Here is a 13,762-nt window from a genome sequence, read left to right as displayed (position 1 = left end):
AATCATTTATGTTTCTACCATTGACAAAACTTCTGCACTGTAACAATATAATAATTCTCAGAAATGAAAGAAAAAGTGAGCAAGCTCACATACCCCACGCTCCCCCAAAACTCAACAATGGAACATGTTTTAAATACACAGTATAATAATTCAAAAAGGGGCATTACTTGCAAAAAATCATCACATCAAAACTTCTTAAATACATGTATAAGGAAATTCAAATCTTTGTATGTAACAAATTTAACTGGGCTGAAGTTTCTAGATAAATAATGGAATCAAAATTTCTTAGTAATATACAAATCCATACATTATGTCTGAAATACCTACAAAGTTTCAGGAAATTCAGTGCAGGAGTTATGCTGACAAACTGTTAATTAAATTCCTCAGTGATTTCGATTTGTTAATGAGTGTAAGTCCATGTCCAACACATGATAATTTACACATTTAAATAATTGATGGAAACAAAATTATGATGTAGTCATATGAATTTGTTTATATACTGTACACATGAAATTATTTAAGGCAAAGCACCAATTTGAGGGGTAGAGGGGGGTTGAGAGCTATCCAAGATTTTGTGTTGCACTAACAAACTGTTCATCTCTATATTCAAGATATGGCCAAAATCTAAGTTGAAAAGTGCCGAAATTCCCAGAAAAATAATGGAATCGAAATTTCCTGGTAATATGCACATCTCCACACTGTGTAAGATATATCTGCAAAATTTGACCAAATTCTGTGCAGCGGGTTAAGAGGAGTTGCGCTGACAAACTGTTCATCTCTATATTCAAGATATGGCCAAACATCCAAGTTGAAAAGTACCGAAATTCCCAGAAAAATAATGGCATCGGAATTTCCTGGTAATATGCACATCTCCACACTGTGTACTAAATATCTGCAAAGTTTAACCAAATTCTGTGCAGCAGTTTAAGAGGAGTTACACTGACAAACTGTTCATCTCTATATTCAAGATATGGCCAAACATCTAAGTTGAAAAGTGCCGAAATTCCCAGAAAAATAAAGGAATCGGAATTTCCTGGAAATATGCACATCTACACATTGTGTCCTAAATATCTGCAAAGTTTGATGAAATTCTGTGCAGCGGTATATGAGGAGTTGCGCTGACAAACTGTTCATCTCTATATTCAAGATATGGCCAAAAATCTAAGTTGAAAAGTGCCGAAATTCCCAGAAAAAATAAAGGAATCGGAATTTCCTGGTAATATGCACATCTACACATTGTGTCCTATATATCTGCAAAGTTTGACGCAATTCTGTGCAGCGGTTTATGAGGAGTTGCGCTGACAAGAAAACAGGACTGACGGACTGACTGACTGACTGACACACTGACTGACTGACTGACACACTGACTGACTGACTGACTGACGGACGGGTCAAAAACATTATACCCCCCGCAACTTGTTGCGTGGGGTATAATTAGAACTCATGATCGGAATCTATACATCTATGACAATATGTAAAAATTACCGGTACATGATAAGCCATAATAAATAACCAGTCTTTATATATGACCTTTTTAAAATTTGACGTTGCTTTATAAATTACAACAGTATTCCAAAAAGACTACAAAAAGTGCATACATTATTACATGAAACTGCAAAAAAAAAATTCTCTTAATAAGATACATATCAAGTACTATGTAACATCTACTGACATTAAACATTGTACTCAGATAAAACAATACACGTGCAAATCACACAAAATAGAAAACATGTCCTTTTAACTGTGTCTCGTGTTGACTGAACAATGACCGCCCTATCGTACTTTGTCTTGTTTACAGAAAATGTAACACCTGATAATCAAACACTCAAGTTACATAAGACAAAAAGTCAACAAATTTGTCCCCAATTTCTGTTGATGTAGTGATGCTATCAGTAAATATCACTAAATAACAAGTCAGATCACTACTCTTTCAATTAAGGAGGGAAGGGTTTAAAGGATATAATGGATTAATTTAATAAATGTTTCTCAAAAATTAAATGTGCCCAAAATCAAACTAGTATTTTTCATATTTTATTTGAGCAAACTTAATGTCATTTTAAAATAAGACTTTAATTAAATTACTTTTTTTATAAACATGATAAAACATGCATAAATATTTTAAAATCTTAGTATCATTTAATAGATAAATAAATCAGTGACCTTCACCAGCTAAAAGCAAAACAGAAAACAGTTCTCCCTTGTCTATTGCACATTTTCTAAGGTCTCATAATTAACAGTTCAAAATCAATAAACAAACTTGGTCTATTTGGATACAAATGAAAAATAAAGACAAAGAATGTAAAGAAAAACTAAGCAAGACATATAAATATCACTAATGTTATCAAAATTTTCCTTCCTTTCTTACTTTCTTTTTTTTTTTTTTTTTTTTTTTGTAAAATCTTTAAAAAAAAAAACTAGACATTAAAATTTCTAGACATTACCAAATTTTACTGATTTTCCTAAAAAAAAAAACCCAATTGGTTCTTTGACACAGGTACATCAAACACGGGTTGATAATGTGTATTGTTTCCCCTTAATGTCCATGGAAATTCAAAAAATATATTTTATGTACTACTAAACTATTATCATTGACATTTCTGAGCCCACTTAAAATCATCTGCTCTTGGCTTATTCCCAGTTGATCTTTCAATCATGTCTTCCAGAAATGTCCAGAAGCCGATTTTTTCTAGTGGATAATTGAGCCAGCCAGTGGTGATACAGAAATAGGTCTCATGGGGAGCTACGTGGTGAATACGGTGGTGCTTTTTCGGTAGGATAATGTGCATGTCTTGTAGAAAAGTTATCCACTTTGGTAATCCAAAATATGTGTGTGACCACTTGTGAAACTAAACAAAGAAAATGAAAACTTGATGTTCATTTCAAATATCTGGTCATTATCATAGTCATACTTTACTTAAGAATCGATGTATAACTGCAAAACTACAAACAAGAAAATGTTTTTCTTTACTGCCTTTAAAATCAAACCCTAGAAAAAATGCTGCTGCATCTTTGAAATTTGTTCAAATAACCCAAAATTTGGACTTATTGTGGATACTGTGTGTAGATAGACAGAAAATACAATGGAACACTGTATTATTATGCAATGATCTTAAAATCAGCAAAAGGCTATGAGAGTTAATTCATGTGCATACCTGGTTAGTCAGACTGACAAAGATGGCCAGTAAAAATACAAAACACTCCCAGTTGTATGTCTTGTCAATTTCCTCTGGAGACAGCGTGATGAACTTGTAAGCCATGTGACCCAGAAAAGGGACTACGACAGCAAAATTATCACCATTGGTTTCTATAAAATCATGTCTAGTAATGGAGGTAGGATCTATATGGTGCTCCCTAAAAGGGCGTATAAAGGCCTGAAAAGAAATGCAAGCAAACAGATAACATTTTTTAATAACATTAACATAGATATCTTATATATTAGGGCTGGGACGATATATCGAGATATCGATTCTGTGTGAGAATGATACGCATATCGATACGTATGAAGAAATATCGAAATATCGCCAAAAAATTCTGACTTATCTTTTTCTTTGTTTGCTTAACATTTTGGGTGTAATGTTTTAAAATAAATATGCTAAATATTAATATGAAATACATAATAATTAACACCACTTGTGTAAAATAATTTTGTTTTACAACAGATATACAACTTCTTTGAATAAATTATTTTTGTTTGTGAATTAAGAAATGTTTTGTTCATTTCAATCCAAATAAAAGATTTTGAAACCAAATCAACATATCGTGATACATATCGTATCGTGGCTAAAATATCGTGATACGTATCGATATAGAAAACGTTGTATCGTCCCAGCCCTATTATATATATATATATATATTATAGATATATATTAAACAAGATAACATCAACCAAATACATGTACTGGGAAAAGTTTTAACCATATTCTGGTAAACATTATGTAAAAAATATAACGCATACCTTCCATTACATTTCTCCACATCATACAACATAAAAATTAAAAGTAACCAAAGTAGATATGTGAATTGGTTTATATTAACGGTACTGTTGGGGAGTAGGGGCTTTATATTTCAGACTTAGAAGACCATGAGCAAAGTAAGAAAATTGCAGTCCCCCACTTTCGGGGTCTTAATGGTTGGGGTGCAATTATTAATGGCATATATTGTAACTTTATTATCCGTTCATCATACAAAAAAAAAATATGTTTAAAATTTGAAGTAAAATGTTCTGTTTCAAAAGTTACAGCAAAAGATTAATTTTTTTTTTTTTTTGGTAATTAACATCAAACTTCAAGGTCAAGAATCACAGAACACCCTGAAAGGTCATGTCACAGGTAATATAGATGTGAAATTACTGCAATATGAAAGCCCATCTCTTCAGGTGCAAAAGCTATGGTCAAGGTTAAAATGAGGTCAGAAGTCCTAATACATTCTGAAAGGTCTTGTCACAGGTAGTGCTTAAGTAAAATATGAAAGGCGCTAGCTTCTCATAATCAAAAGTTATTACTAATGTTAAATTTTTTGAAAAATAGGTCAAACTTATAGGTCAAGGTCATGAGGTCAGAGTCATAGTACACTCAGGTCATGTCACAGCTAATGTGCAAGAGAAATATGAAAGCCTTATCTTCTCTCATTCAAGAGTAATCATCAATGCTCTCGTTTTTGTGAAAGGCAGATGGATGGACAAAAGAATGAGATTTAATGTCCCCAGGCTTTTGCAAAAGTGTGGGACAATAATCTGTTATTTAATAGATGATGAATAGCAATTACCTTGCCAATAACTGGAATTTCTATAGACCCCCAGGTATCTGCTCCCCAGTGAACCAGTCCACTAAAGAAGTCGGCCACCACTATTCCTAACACTGCAAAACATAAGCAAAAAAATCACTGTTAATTTAACATATAAAAATGTAAATTATTTTGGATTGTTACCTTAACATTGAATTACATTTTTTAAAAAACATATATGTGAACAGAATTGAATTTTTTTGTAATGTATTTTAAGCAATAGTTGGAACATTATACATGTACTCACATGAGCAGATCAGGACAATGTACCAATTTTCTGCTTTGAAGTGAAGCACAAGGGCACACAGGTTAAAGGCCATCAGTGCAATACTCACAATAAGACATAAAGTTTCTTGTACCCTTTTTCCTGGAAGAAAAAAATAATGTATTAAACAATGTCTATAAAGTACGGAAGCGTATTAGGGCCGCAGCAGTATTTTTTATTAATTTGTTATAACAAATTACTAATTTGTTATAACAAATTATTAATTTGTTATAACAAATTATTAATTTGTTATAACAAATTATTAATTTGTTATAACAAATTACTAATTTGTTATAACAAATTACTAATTTGTTTTAACAAATTACTAATTTGTTTTAACAAATTATCAACTTGTTATAACAAATTATCAATTTGTTATAACAAATTAGTAATTTAATATAACAAATTATCAATTTGTTTTAACAAATTACTAATTTGTTATAACAAATTATCAATTTGTTATAACAAATTACTAATTTGTTTTAACAAATTAATAATTTGTTTTAACAAATTATCAATTTGTTATAACAAATTAGTAATTTGTTATAACAAATTATCAATTTGTTATAACAAATTAGTAATTTGTTATAACAAATTAGTAATTTGTTATAACAAATTATCAATTTGTTTTAACAAATTACTAATTTGTTATAACAAATTGACAATTTGTTATAACAAATTACTAATTTGTTTTAACAAATTATCAATTTGTTTTAACAAATTAGTAATTTGTTATAACAAATTATCAATTTGTTATAACAAATTAGTAATTTGTTTTCAGAAATTAATAAAACAAGTTAAAAGTTTGAATTTTTTAACTGCGGGACTGCAATGCGCGTTTGAAAGTTGGACCGTGACGCCATTTCAATCAGTGGATAGGTAAGTAATAAAGGATTTTTGTACTCTAAAATCTGTTCATAAACTTTGGAAACAGCATGCAGTTTATTTATGAACTGTCTTTTTATTTCATCTAAGCGTAATTTCCACATTTTCTTGGACATTTTCAAACCATAGGCTACTTGTTGAGTTTGTCATTGGGGAAATGTTTTTTTTTTTAGCGGAGCAGATCTTTTCAACCGGGAAAGACTTCCTCTTAAAAATCAAATTAAAAAGGGGGAGAGAGAGAAGGAGAGTTGTTTACATGGTTTATTTGTTCTTTATCACTATAAGTTTATAAATTTCTGGAAATGGAGAGAAAGAAAGAGAGAGAAATACGTTTATGTAGACTATAGCCTAACTGTGCTCTTATTATGCATGATTTGCTAGGCCCAGGGTCACAAATATTTAGCCTATTTGTTCTTTAATACTAGAGAGTACATAGTAGCCATCTGCGGTGATATCACTTGGGATTGTTCATTTTGCCTTGCCCGACTCCCGATGGTATTGATTTTTATAGTTGGTAGTGTGGTTTCTGTAAGCCCTTAGCACTAATATGTGGAAAAAAATACGAAGCAACACCAACACTATATCTTTTCTATATATTTGATCATCCATTTTGCAGATCAACATCTAGCAGCAATTATGAGTTATGTTTTTCTCAATCCGAATTTCCTCTATTCCTCTGGTTATATAAGGTAATACTGAGATGTGTGCTTGTAGATAACCCATCAAATCATTCTGAGATACACATATTATGTACCGATACATGTAGTTCCAGTTATGCATGAATAATGTATCGAATTTAGTGCTGCACTTCAATTTAACTCTTGAGACAGATGGTGGTCTTTGGGTCTGTCATCGTTGTAACGTTGTTTTTATTGTCATTGAAAACTTTGTTTTATTATCAAAATTATTTTAAAAGTTAAATTGGTTTAAAATTTTGACTTATTAAAAGTGCTTGAAGTCAGTATATATGTCCTAAAATTTTCGATTTAATGAATTACTTATATGTTTTTAGAGTATTTCAGACCTTATATCTTATAAAGGTGCATTTAAGATCTTTTCTTTTCTGAAAATTTTTAAAAGTACAAATTTCAGGACGCGTTGGATTGACACATTTCACACTTCATAGAATATAATATCTCTGCATTTTCCTAGCCAAGGTTAGCATTGTAGTTGTCCAGCTGTCTGTTTTTCCTCTAAATCTTGAACCTTGCCAATTACTTTTGAATGTCTGGTACTAGTGCTTTCATATTTCACTTGATAACAATTAAGTGGCAAGACCATTTTTAGGATACCAACATTTTTTAATTTCTTGATTTTCTGAATTTGTCCTACTTTTGAAAAACTTTAACCTTGGCCATAATGATTGAGAATGATGACATCAGTGTTTCACATTCACATTTTTTTTTGATTGAGGATTAACATAAAATATTTTGCTTTGCTGGTATTTCCACAAAATGCCTCTGCTTCTTTTGGGCCTATTTTCATGTCAACTAAATAAATGCTTAATTTTCTGGTAACTGAATGATGAAATATGTAAGATTAGTTTTGCCTTAAAACATGGAGTTCAAATATCTCAAATTCAAAAAGCAAAATTCTATTGTCACTATACCCAAACAAAAAAATAACTACCTTTTTGTTTTTAATCTTAATAGTGATCAAAACAATGGCTGCAGATTCAGATGATGCTTTGTACACTTTCTTGGAAAGCCGCAATGTGAATACAGAGCTTATGAAAAAGGAAAAGGTAAATGCCCAAGTAAACTAATTATACTTAAGAAATCTTCAAATAAATCTAATATTTATTCAGGTGATCAAGCTATTAGCCTATTTAGAAAATGAAAACTGCATTAATGAATCATAAATATTCTGTCCATTTCAACTCAGTCATGGATCAGAACTATAAATTCAAGTGAGCTTTAATTTTTTGATTATGCAGCATCTGTCCATATGTCTTGCATTAGTTGTTCATCAATCTATGAATAATATGGTAAAACTTTTTTCTTTGAGCTAAACAGAACAGCCATAGCTACATTATCAGTAAAGTATTGCACATTCTTAAAAGAGAGTTTCATTAATTTGAGACTGTTTTTATCTCTGTCTGTCTTCCATGGAAGCAATTAATATATCTTTACTGTAATTTAAACTGCAATACCTCAAATAATTCCCATCCAAATATTATGACCATATGTTCATATGACCATATGTTACAAATCTGAAGTAATCTTAACCTGTTAACCTTGTGTATCTCTTTCAATAATATTTGCCTCTGAGATTTTAATGGAATATCATTTATCAAATAGTTTCATAAAAAGAAATTGCAATATTAGTGAACTCAATAGAACATTTAGTTAAATTTTCTTAATTGTTATACATATTCATGTACATGTAGCAACACACTTTTCAAGGATGCCGATGGTGTGTTTCTCTGATAAATATATGCACACAATTATTAAAATCAAGTAGGCATGAAGTAGCAATACCCTAAGTCTTTGACCCATTGATTCCAAGGCAAAGCATGCATGCTACAACCTCTGAACTCCTACTGCTATAATTATTTAGGCCAAATAAAAAAATATGTGTGGTTCCGGTTACACCTCCAAACAAATTAGGGTAGGTAGGTAGGTTTTTTTTTTTATTTATTTATTTATTTAAATAAAATAAAAGTCAAAAATATCATTGAATGTTCTTGAAATAACTATTGGTGATATTAGTGAGATAATACTATTGCTTTCTTTCAAGTGGTGACATTTGTAACTGACAAAACACTTGTACTGCGTGTTGAAACGATGTTGTCAAAGAAGGCCACCATTGCTGAAACTAAAACTAATACCGGAGCCAATGAGGGAAATCAGGGAAAATTCCAGAAGTTTGAAAATTGTCAAAAAAAAGTTTAGGGTCGGGGGTATAAAATAGGGACGGTCGGGTAACCGGAACCACACATATTTTTTTTATTTGGCCTTATAATTCAAGGTTTACTGATGGTTTATTCGAACATCCATTTTTTCATGTAACAAGATAACTTTTGTACATCTTCTTACAAAACTTCAAATTTCAGTCAAAGTTATTTTATAATAGAGAAAGACACCTTTACTTTTTGAGGTCCATTCTCAGATTTCAAGGTTGTAAAGAAATAAACAACTTTTATGACAAAGTCCTGCATGACATTCAGGTCAAGTTAGACTTATGATAAAGGAATATATAATATGCTTAAATGTTTAAAAATATTAAAATCACTTTTCAGATTGACCTAGCTGCATTACGAGTTATAGATGATAAAGAATTGTCTAACTTTATACCACATTATGGTGACAGAGCGGCTCTTCGTTCTTATATAAAAAAGGAAGATGACAAAAAAAAGAAAAAATCAAAAGTTACACTGGTAGCTTCTTTGAGACAGAAGTTAAAAGACATGAGAAGACCAAAGAAATCAAATGCCAAAAATCAGATGTCAGAAAGTGATTCTGATGTGGAGGAACATATTGAAAACACAATAAATCCTTATAAAGGCAATCAAAATGCTACAAAAGAGTCTCGTAAAATTAAACTAGGAATTAAATCAAAATTAGATGATACTTTTGTGAATATCAGAGTTAAGAAAGGAGGAGGTCCAAGAGACATTACAGTTAAAAAGTCTTCCAAGAAGAAGGAACTTATTGAGCAGGCCAAAGAATTGAACTTTGGTAAATCTGGTACAAGTAAACTAGGATGTGTTGATGACTTCTCTTTTGACATGCAAAATTTTGAGGAAGATATTCTTGATGATGAAATAAGTGTTGGAAAGCTGTATGAGCAGACAGGTTTAAGCAAGCTGACATTTTATCTTCTTCTCATTCCTGCATGTAAATATGAAGATTTGCCAAAAATACAAAGACCCCTCAAAAGACACAGAACAACAAACAGTAGCACTTCAGATGATGATGAAAACTTGCCAGACCCAAGTGAAGTTGTTAGCTTTGATATACTTTCTGAGGCAATGTTGGCTGCTGATGTGCCATTGTGCTTCCAAGAACCAAACATCAATCTTGATTATGTTGAGGATTCTTCATGCATCAATACAGTTCCAGCAGCATGTAACAGCACAAATCCTGCATCATGCATCAGCACAGTTCATTCTGAAGAACTTGTTTCCATAAATTCTCCATTATCTTTAAGATCTAATCCCAGTCAGCATCTTGAAAACTTAGTACCAGCAGCAATTACAGTGCCTCAAGAAATTTCACTCAAAACAGATAAAGTTCTTAGAATCCATAGAGTGACCCTGTTGGATGAAATGCTTGTTTTCTTTAAAGATCCAGAGGTAATGAACAAGAATATCACATTTGAATTTGTCAGTGAGCATGGTTCGGATATGAATGGAGTTTCAAGAGATGCTTATTCTGCATTCTGGATTGAATTTTTCAGGCGTTCAGCTGAAGGGGAGGAATCCAGAGTACCTGCCCTGAACTCAAAATGGCAAGGGGATGAATGGCAGGCTATCGGTAGAATATTTGCCAAGGGTTTTGTTGATCAAAATGTTTTTCCCATACAAATGTCGCCAGTAACTACTATAGTAGTTTCATTTGGTGAAGCATCAGTGACTGATAAAATTCTGAATGATGCTTTCCTCAGCTACATCAGCAAAACAGAAAGGGACACTTTATCCTCAGCTTTGAACAAAGAGACTTTTGATGAAGAAATGTTTGATGACCTGCTAGACTTGTTAGACAGGTTTTCATGCAAGCAGAGACCCACAAAAGAAAACCTACACAGTCTATTAAACAATATAGCACATAAAGAGCTCATCCAAAAACCTAAATATGCCACAGACAACATGGCTCTTGGGTGCAGAGATGCTTTACTCTCACACTTTCTCTCGGTTGAGAAAATATTGATTACCTATCAAGATATGGAGCCAACACCCAAAAAGGTCTTAAAAATGATAGAGGCCATTCCAAAAGGACACAGTGAGGCAACACCATTGCGCTATTTACAGCAGTATATAAGAGGTCAAAGTAGTGTATCATTGAAAAAACTCTTGCGTTTTCTCACTGGATCAGAGGCCATCACAGTTGATAAAATAGAGGTGACCTTTACCCAACTAGAGGGGCTTGGTCGAAGACCAATTGCCCACACGTGTGGTCCTCTCCTAGAGTTGCCCAGTACTTATTTAAGCTATCCAGAGCTTAGGAATGAATTGGACAGCATATTAGCAGATGATTCCTGTTTTGTAATGAATATGGCATAACAAGTTTTTCCAGATCAAAATTTGTCCATTGTTTGTCATTGCTTTTTCTCCAGAACAGGACCAATTTTAAACAAACTTTGCACAAAAATTTGGATTTTATAATATTCAAGTTTGTTGAAATTAAGGGCCATATCCCTTTCCAAAGGAAGATAACCGTGAAATAGTAAAAATATTAGTAATGAATTATGAATGTCTTTTTTCCAAAACCACTGATGCAATTCATAAAAAAATTAAGGAACTCATAATTTTCAGGTGAGTGATGTGGCCTGTATGCCTCTGGTCTGTAGAAAGTCTGTTTTTCTCCTTCTACATATGTAAAATAATTTGTGTGCACAATGATTATGAATTTATAGAACCAGGAATTGAAATCTAGTTTCAGAGGCAGAGGCTCAATTCATTATTCAGGTACTTATAATTGATAAAGACTATTGTTAAAAATAGCATGAAACTAATTTTGAAAATATGTACGTTTTTATTTTAATTTCTTGTTTAGAAGTATGTTTGAGTTAACTACTTGTACTTGCACCATTTGAGGTTGTGATTTCCTAACACTGACACTTTGTCATTTTTAATTTGTGTACATTTACAAGCAAGTATCCTTAAAATACATGTATGAAGCAAGCATAATTGCACTAATGTTTGATAAGTGTTAATTTTGAATACACACTGTATTCCCCAAAAATTATTTTGACAGAGCAGTCTCATGATTGTGTCAATCCAGCATGTTTTTTTTAAAATTGATAATCATTGTTACTTATAACAATAGTACATATACCTCTATGTTGTTGAAAATTCCTTCATCAAAAATTGTTGACAGCCATATTTAACAGAATTTTTTTTTAATTTGCATTCATAAGTTGACTCATATCAAGAATCATATATATAAAAAAAGAGCTTAATAGTGTGCCTATTTGAAATTACTGACCAGAAGTTGTAAAATTAAATTAGCTCACCTGAGTCAAAAACTCAAGTCAGCTTTTCAAATCTCTTGGTTCATCTGTCCGTGTTAGGAAACCTTTTTTTTATATATATATTTGTATTTAAAAATCTGAAACGTGATAATGTTTATCAAACAGTCTCGAACTGAGGAAAAATTAAAAACAAATTTAAAAAATGAGTTCAAAATAGGGAATTTTAATTGGAGTAAAAAAAAATTGAGATGTAATAAACTGTTTCAATTTTAGCCTTAGAAAAGATTTTATGGAGCATGTACACTTAAGGAAGCTCAAAACACTAATGATTTTTTTTTTTTTTTTTACATTTTGAGAAAATTTCATCATACAGATGTGTACTTACTGATTTTATCACATTCATTCTCAACATTTTCAATGGTATCTGCCAATTTTTGAAAATTTTTCAAAGTTGGTGAATTTTTAGTAAGCAGAAATCACTGTTGTCTGAAAAATACATGCAAATACTATGTACCTTATCATGGTCTAATATAATGTTGAAATTACATTTATCCATTTTAAAATTATGTCAATCAATATAAATTTTTTTTATTGTTCCTTGTATATAAAGGGGCAGATAACTCTAACTGCTTAAAACTATAATAGAATTAAAACTCTAGTGAGCAGTCTTTTGAGCTTCTTTAACATGATTAAATCATTACATTTTCATGTGTCAGGATGAGTTTATTGCTATATATAAGGGGTTATCATTTTTCAACTAATTTGTTGGAAACACTATTTAAATCCATGTTTAAAACAGTTTACCTATACATGTGTATTTTTATTTCTTGTTCCTTGTTCAATTGAACACCCAAGAAGGGTCTTAGGGGGTCATGCCTGACCATAACTCAAAGGCTTTCATTTTGAGGTTTAGTCTAATTTGGAAAAAATTGTCAATTTTAACCCAAGCCCTGGTGAGAGATATGTGATCAGAGGGCATTTTCTCTGTGCACATTTTTATGAAAGTGATTTTAAGATGATTCATGTCTTTGCTTTTTATTTGAGTGTTTCTAATAAACAGTGGCAATTTTTAGAGTTCATTTTCATTGAAAGCATTTGGCAGAGGAAGAGAATGAAGTCAAGTTTAATACTCATAGTGCTGTTTGAATGTAAATATAGTTTAAATGATGATGTTTATCAAGTTTTGGTCCAGACCTCCCACTTTTAATAAGTGTGTCAGTGATCATGAGGAACAGATCATTCTTGTTTCTTTGGTGTTGCCTTGATTGATTCTGTCAGAGAAAGGTTACAATTTTCAATGAATATTTTTCTGCACATACATATATATAGATATTTTAGGTCATTCACTGAGGCCACTACTGGACAGTGGGCAGTCTTGCAACCACATTGTCTGTTCTACAGTAAAGTTCTTTGAGTTTCTTATGTTGAAAACAATCAGATGGATATTACTGAATATGGCATAATTAGGCTGATTAGAGAATAACCTTAAAGGTTTTATGCTTATTTCCTAACATGAAGAATAATAGTGAGGAAAAAATATCCTATAGCAATATATATGTAATAGTATTAACTTATTTTCCTTATCAAGCAATCCAGGCACTTTTGGTAATCATTTTGAAATTTTTGATGTAATTTCATGAAATATTTTATATAATTCTTTTATCCATAGACCTACTAAATAATGATTATCATACT

The 13,762-nt window shown here is 31.4% G+C and overlaps 2 protein-coding genes across 2 annotated transcripts in view; one reads left to right on the top strand and one right to left on the bottom strand.

The window, feature by feature from the left end:
- Nucleotides 1-2,531: 2,531 nt before the first annotated feature.
- The window catches only part of LOC133188748 (uncharacterized), a 15,897-nt gene continuing 4,666 nt past the window's right edge, over nucleotides 2,532-13,762 (bottom strand). Inside the window, exons 3-6 of the mRNA XM_061324238.1 lie at nucleotides 5,030-5,149; nucleotides 4,765-4,856; nucleotides 3,153-3,371; nucleotides 2,532-2,846 (exon numbers count right to left, since the gene is read on the bottom strand). Of these exons, the coding sequence (XP_061180222.1) occupies nucleotides 2,586-2,846; nucleotides 3,153-3,371; nucleotides 4,765-4,856; nucleotides 5,030-5,149 (692 nt within the window). The 3' untranslated portion in view covers nucleotides 2,532-2,585. The remainder of the gene's footprint in view (nucleotides 2,847-3,152; nucleotides 3,372-4,764; nucleotides 4,857-5,029; nucleotides 5,150-13,762) is intronic.
- LOC133188352 (uncharacterized) lies at nucleotides 7,572-11,555 on the top strand. Its single transcript, XM_061323732.1, has 2 exons — nucleotides 7,572-7,676; nucleotides 9,174-11,555. Exons 1-2 carry the CDS (start codon nucleotides 7,596-7,598, stop codon nucleotides 11,154-11,156), a joined length of 2,064 nt encoding a protein of 687 aa, XP_061179716.1. The 5' UTR covers nucleotides 7,572-7,595; the 3' UTR covers nucleotides 11,157-11,555.

Source organism: Saccostrea echinata, unplaced genomic scaffold, assembly GCF_033153115.1.
Source record: "Saccostrea echinata isolate AGI-Se365-2 ecotype Australia unplaced genomic scaffold, CSIRO_AGI_Sech_v1 ptg000016l, whole genome shotgun sequence".
Taxonomy (NCBI): Eukaryota; Metazoa; Mollusca; class Bivalvia; order Ostreida; family Ostreidae; genus Saccostrea; species Saccostrea echinata.
This window is presented reverse-complemented; position numbering and strand designations above follow the sequence as displayed.

Bases quoted from the DNA above. Each gene is read 5' to 3' on its own strand.
- LOC133188352 (XM_061323732.1), top strand. From the start codon at position 7,596: ATGGCTGCAGATTCAGATGATGCTTTGTACACTTTCTTGGAAAGCCGC. The intron at 7,677-9,173 runs GTAAATGCCCAA...ATCACTTTTCAG, and splicing joins AGCTTATGAAAAAGGAAAAG to ATTGACCTAGCTGCATTACG.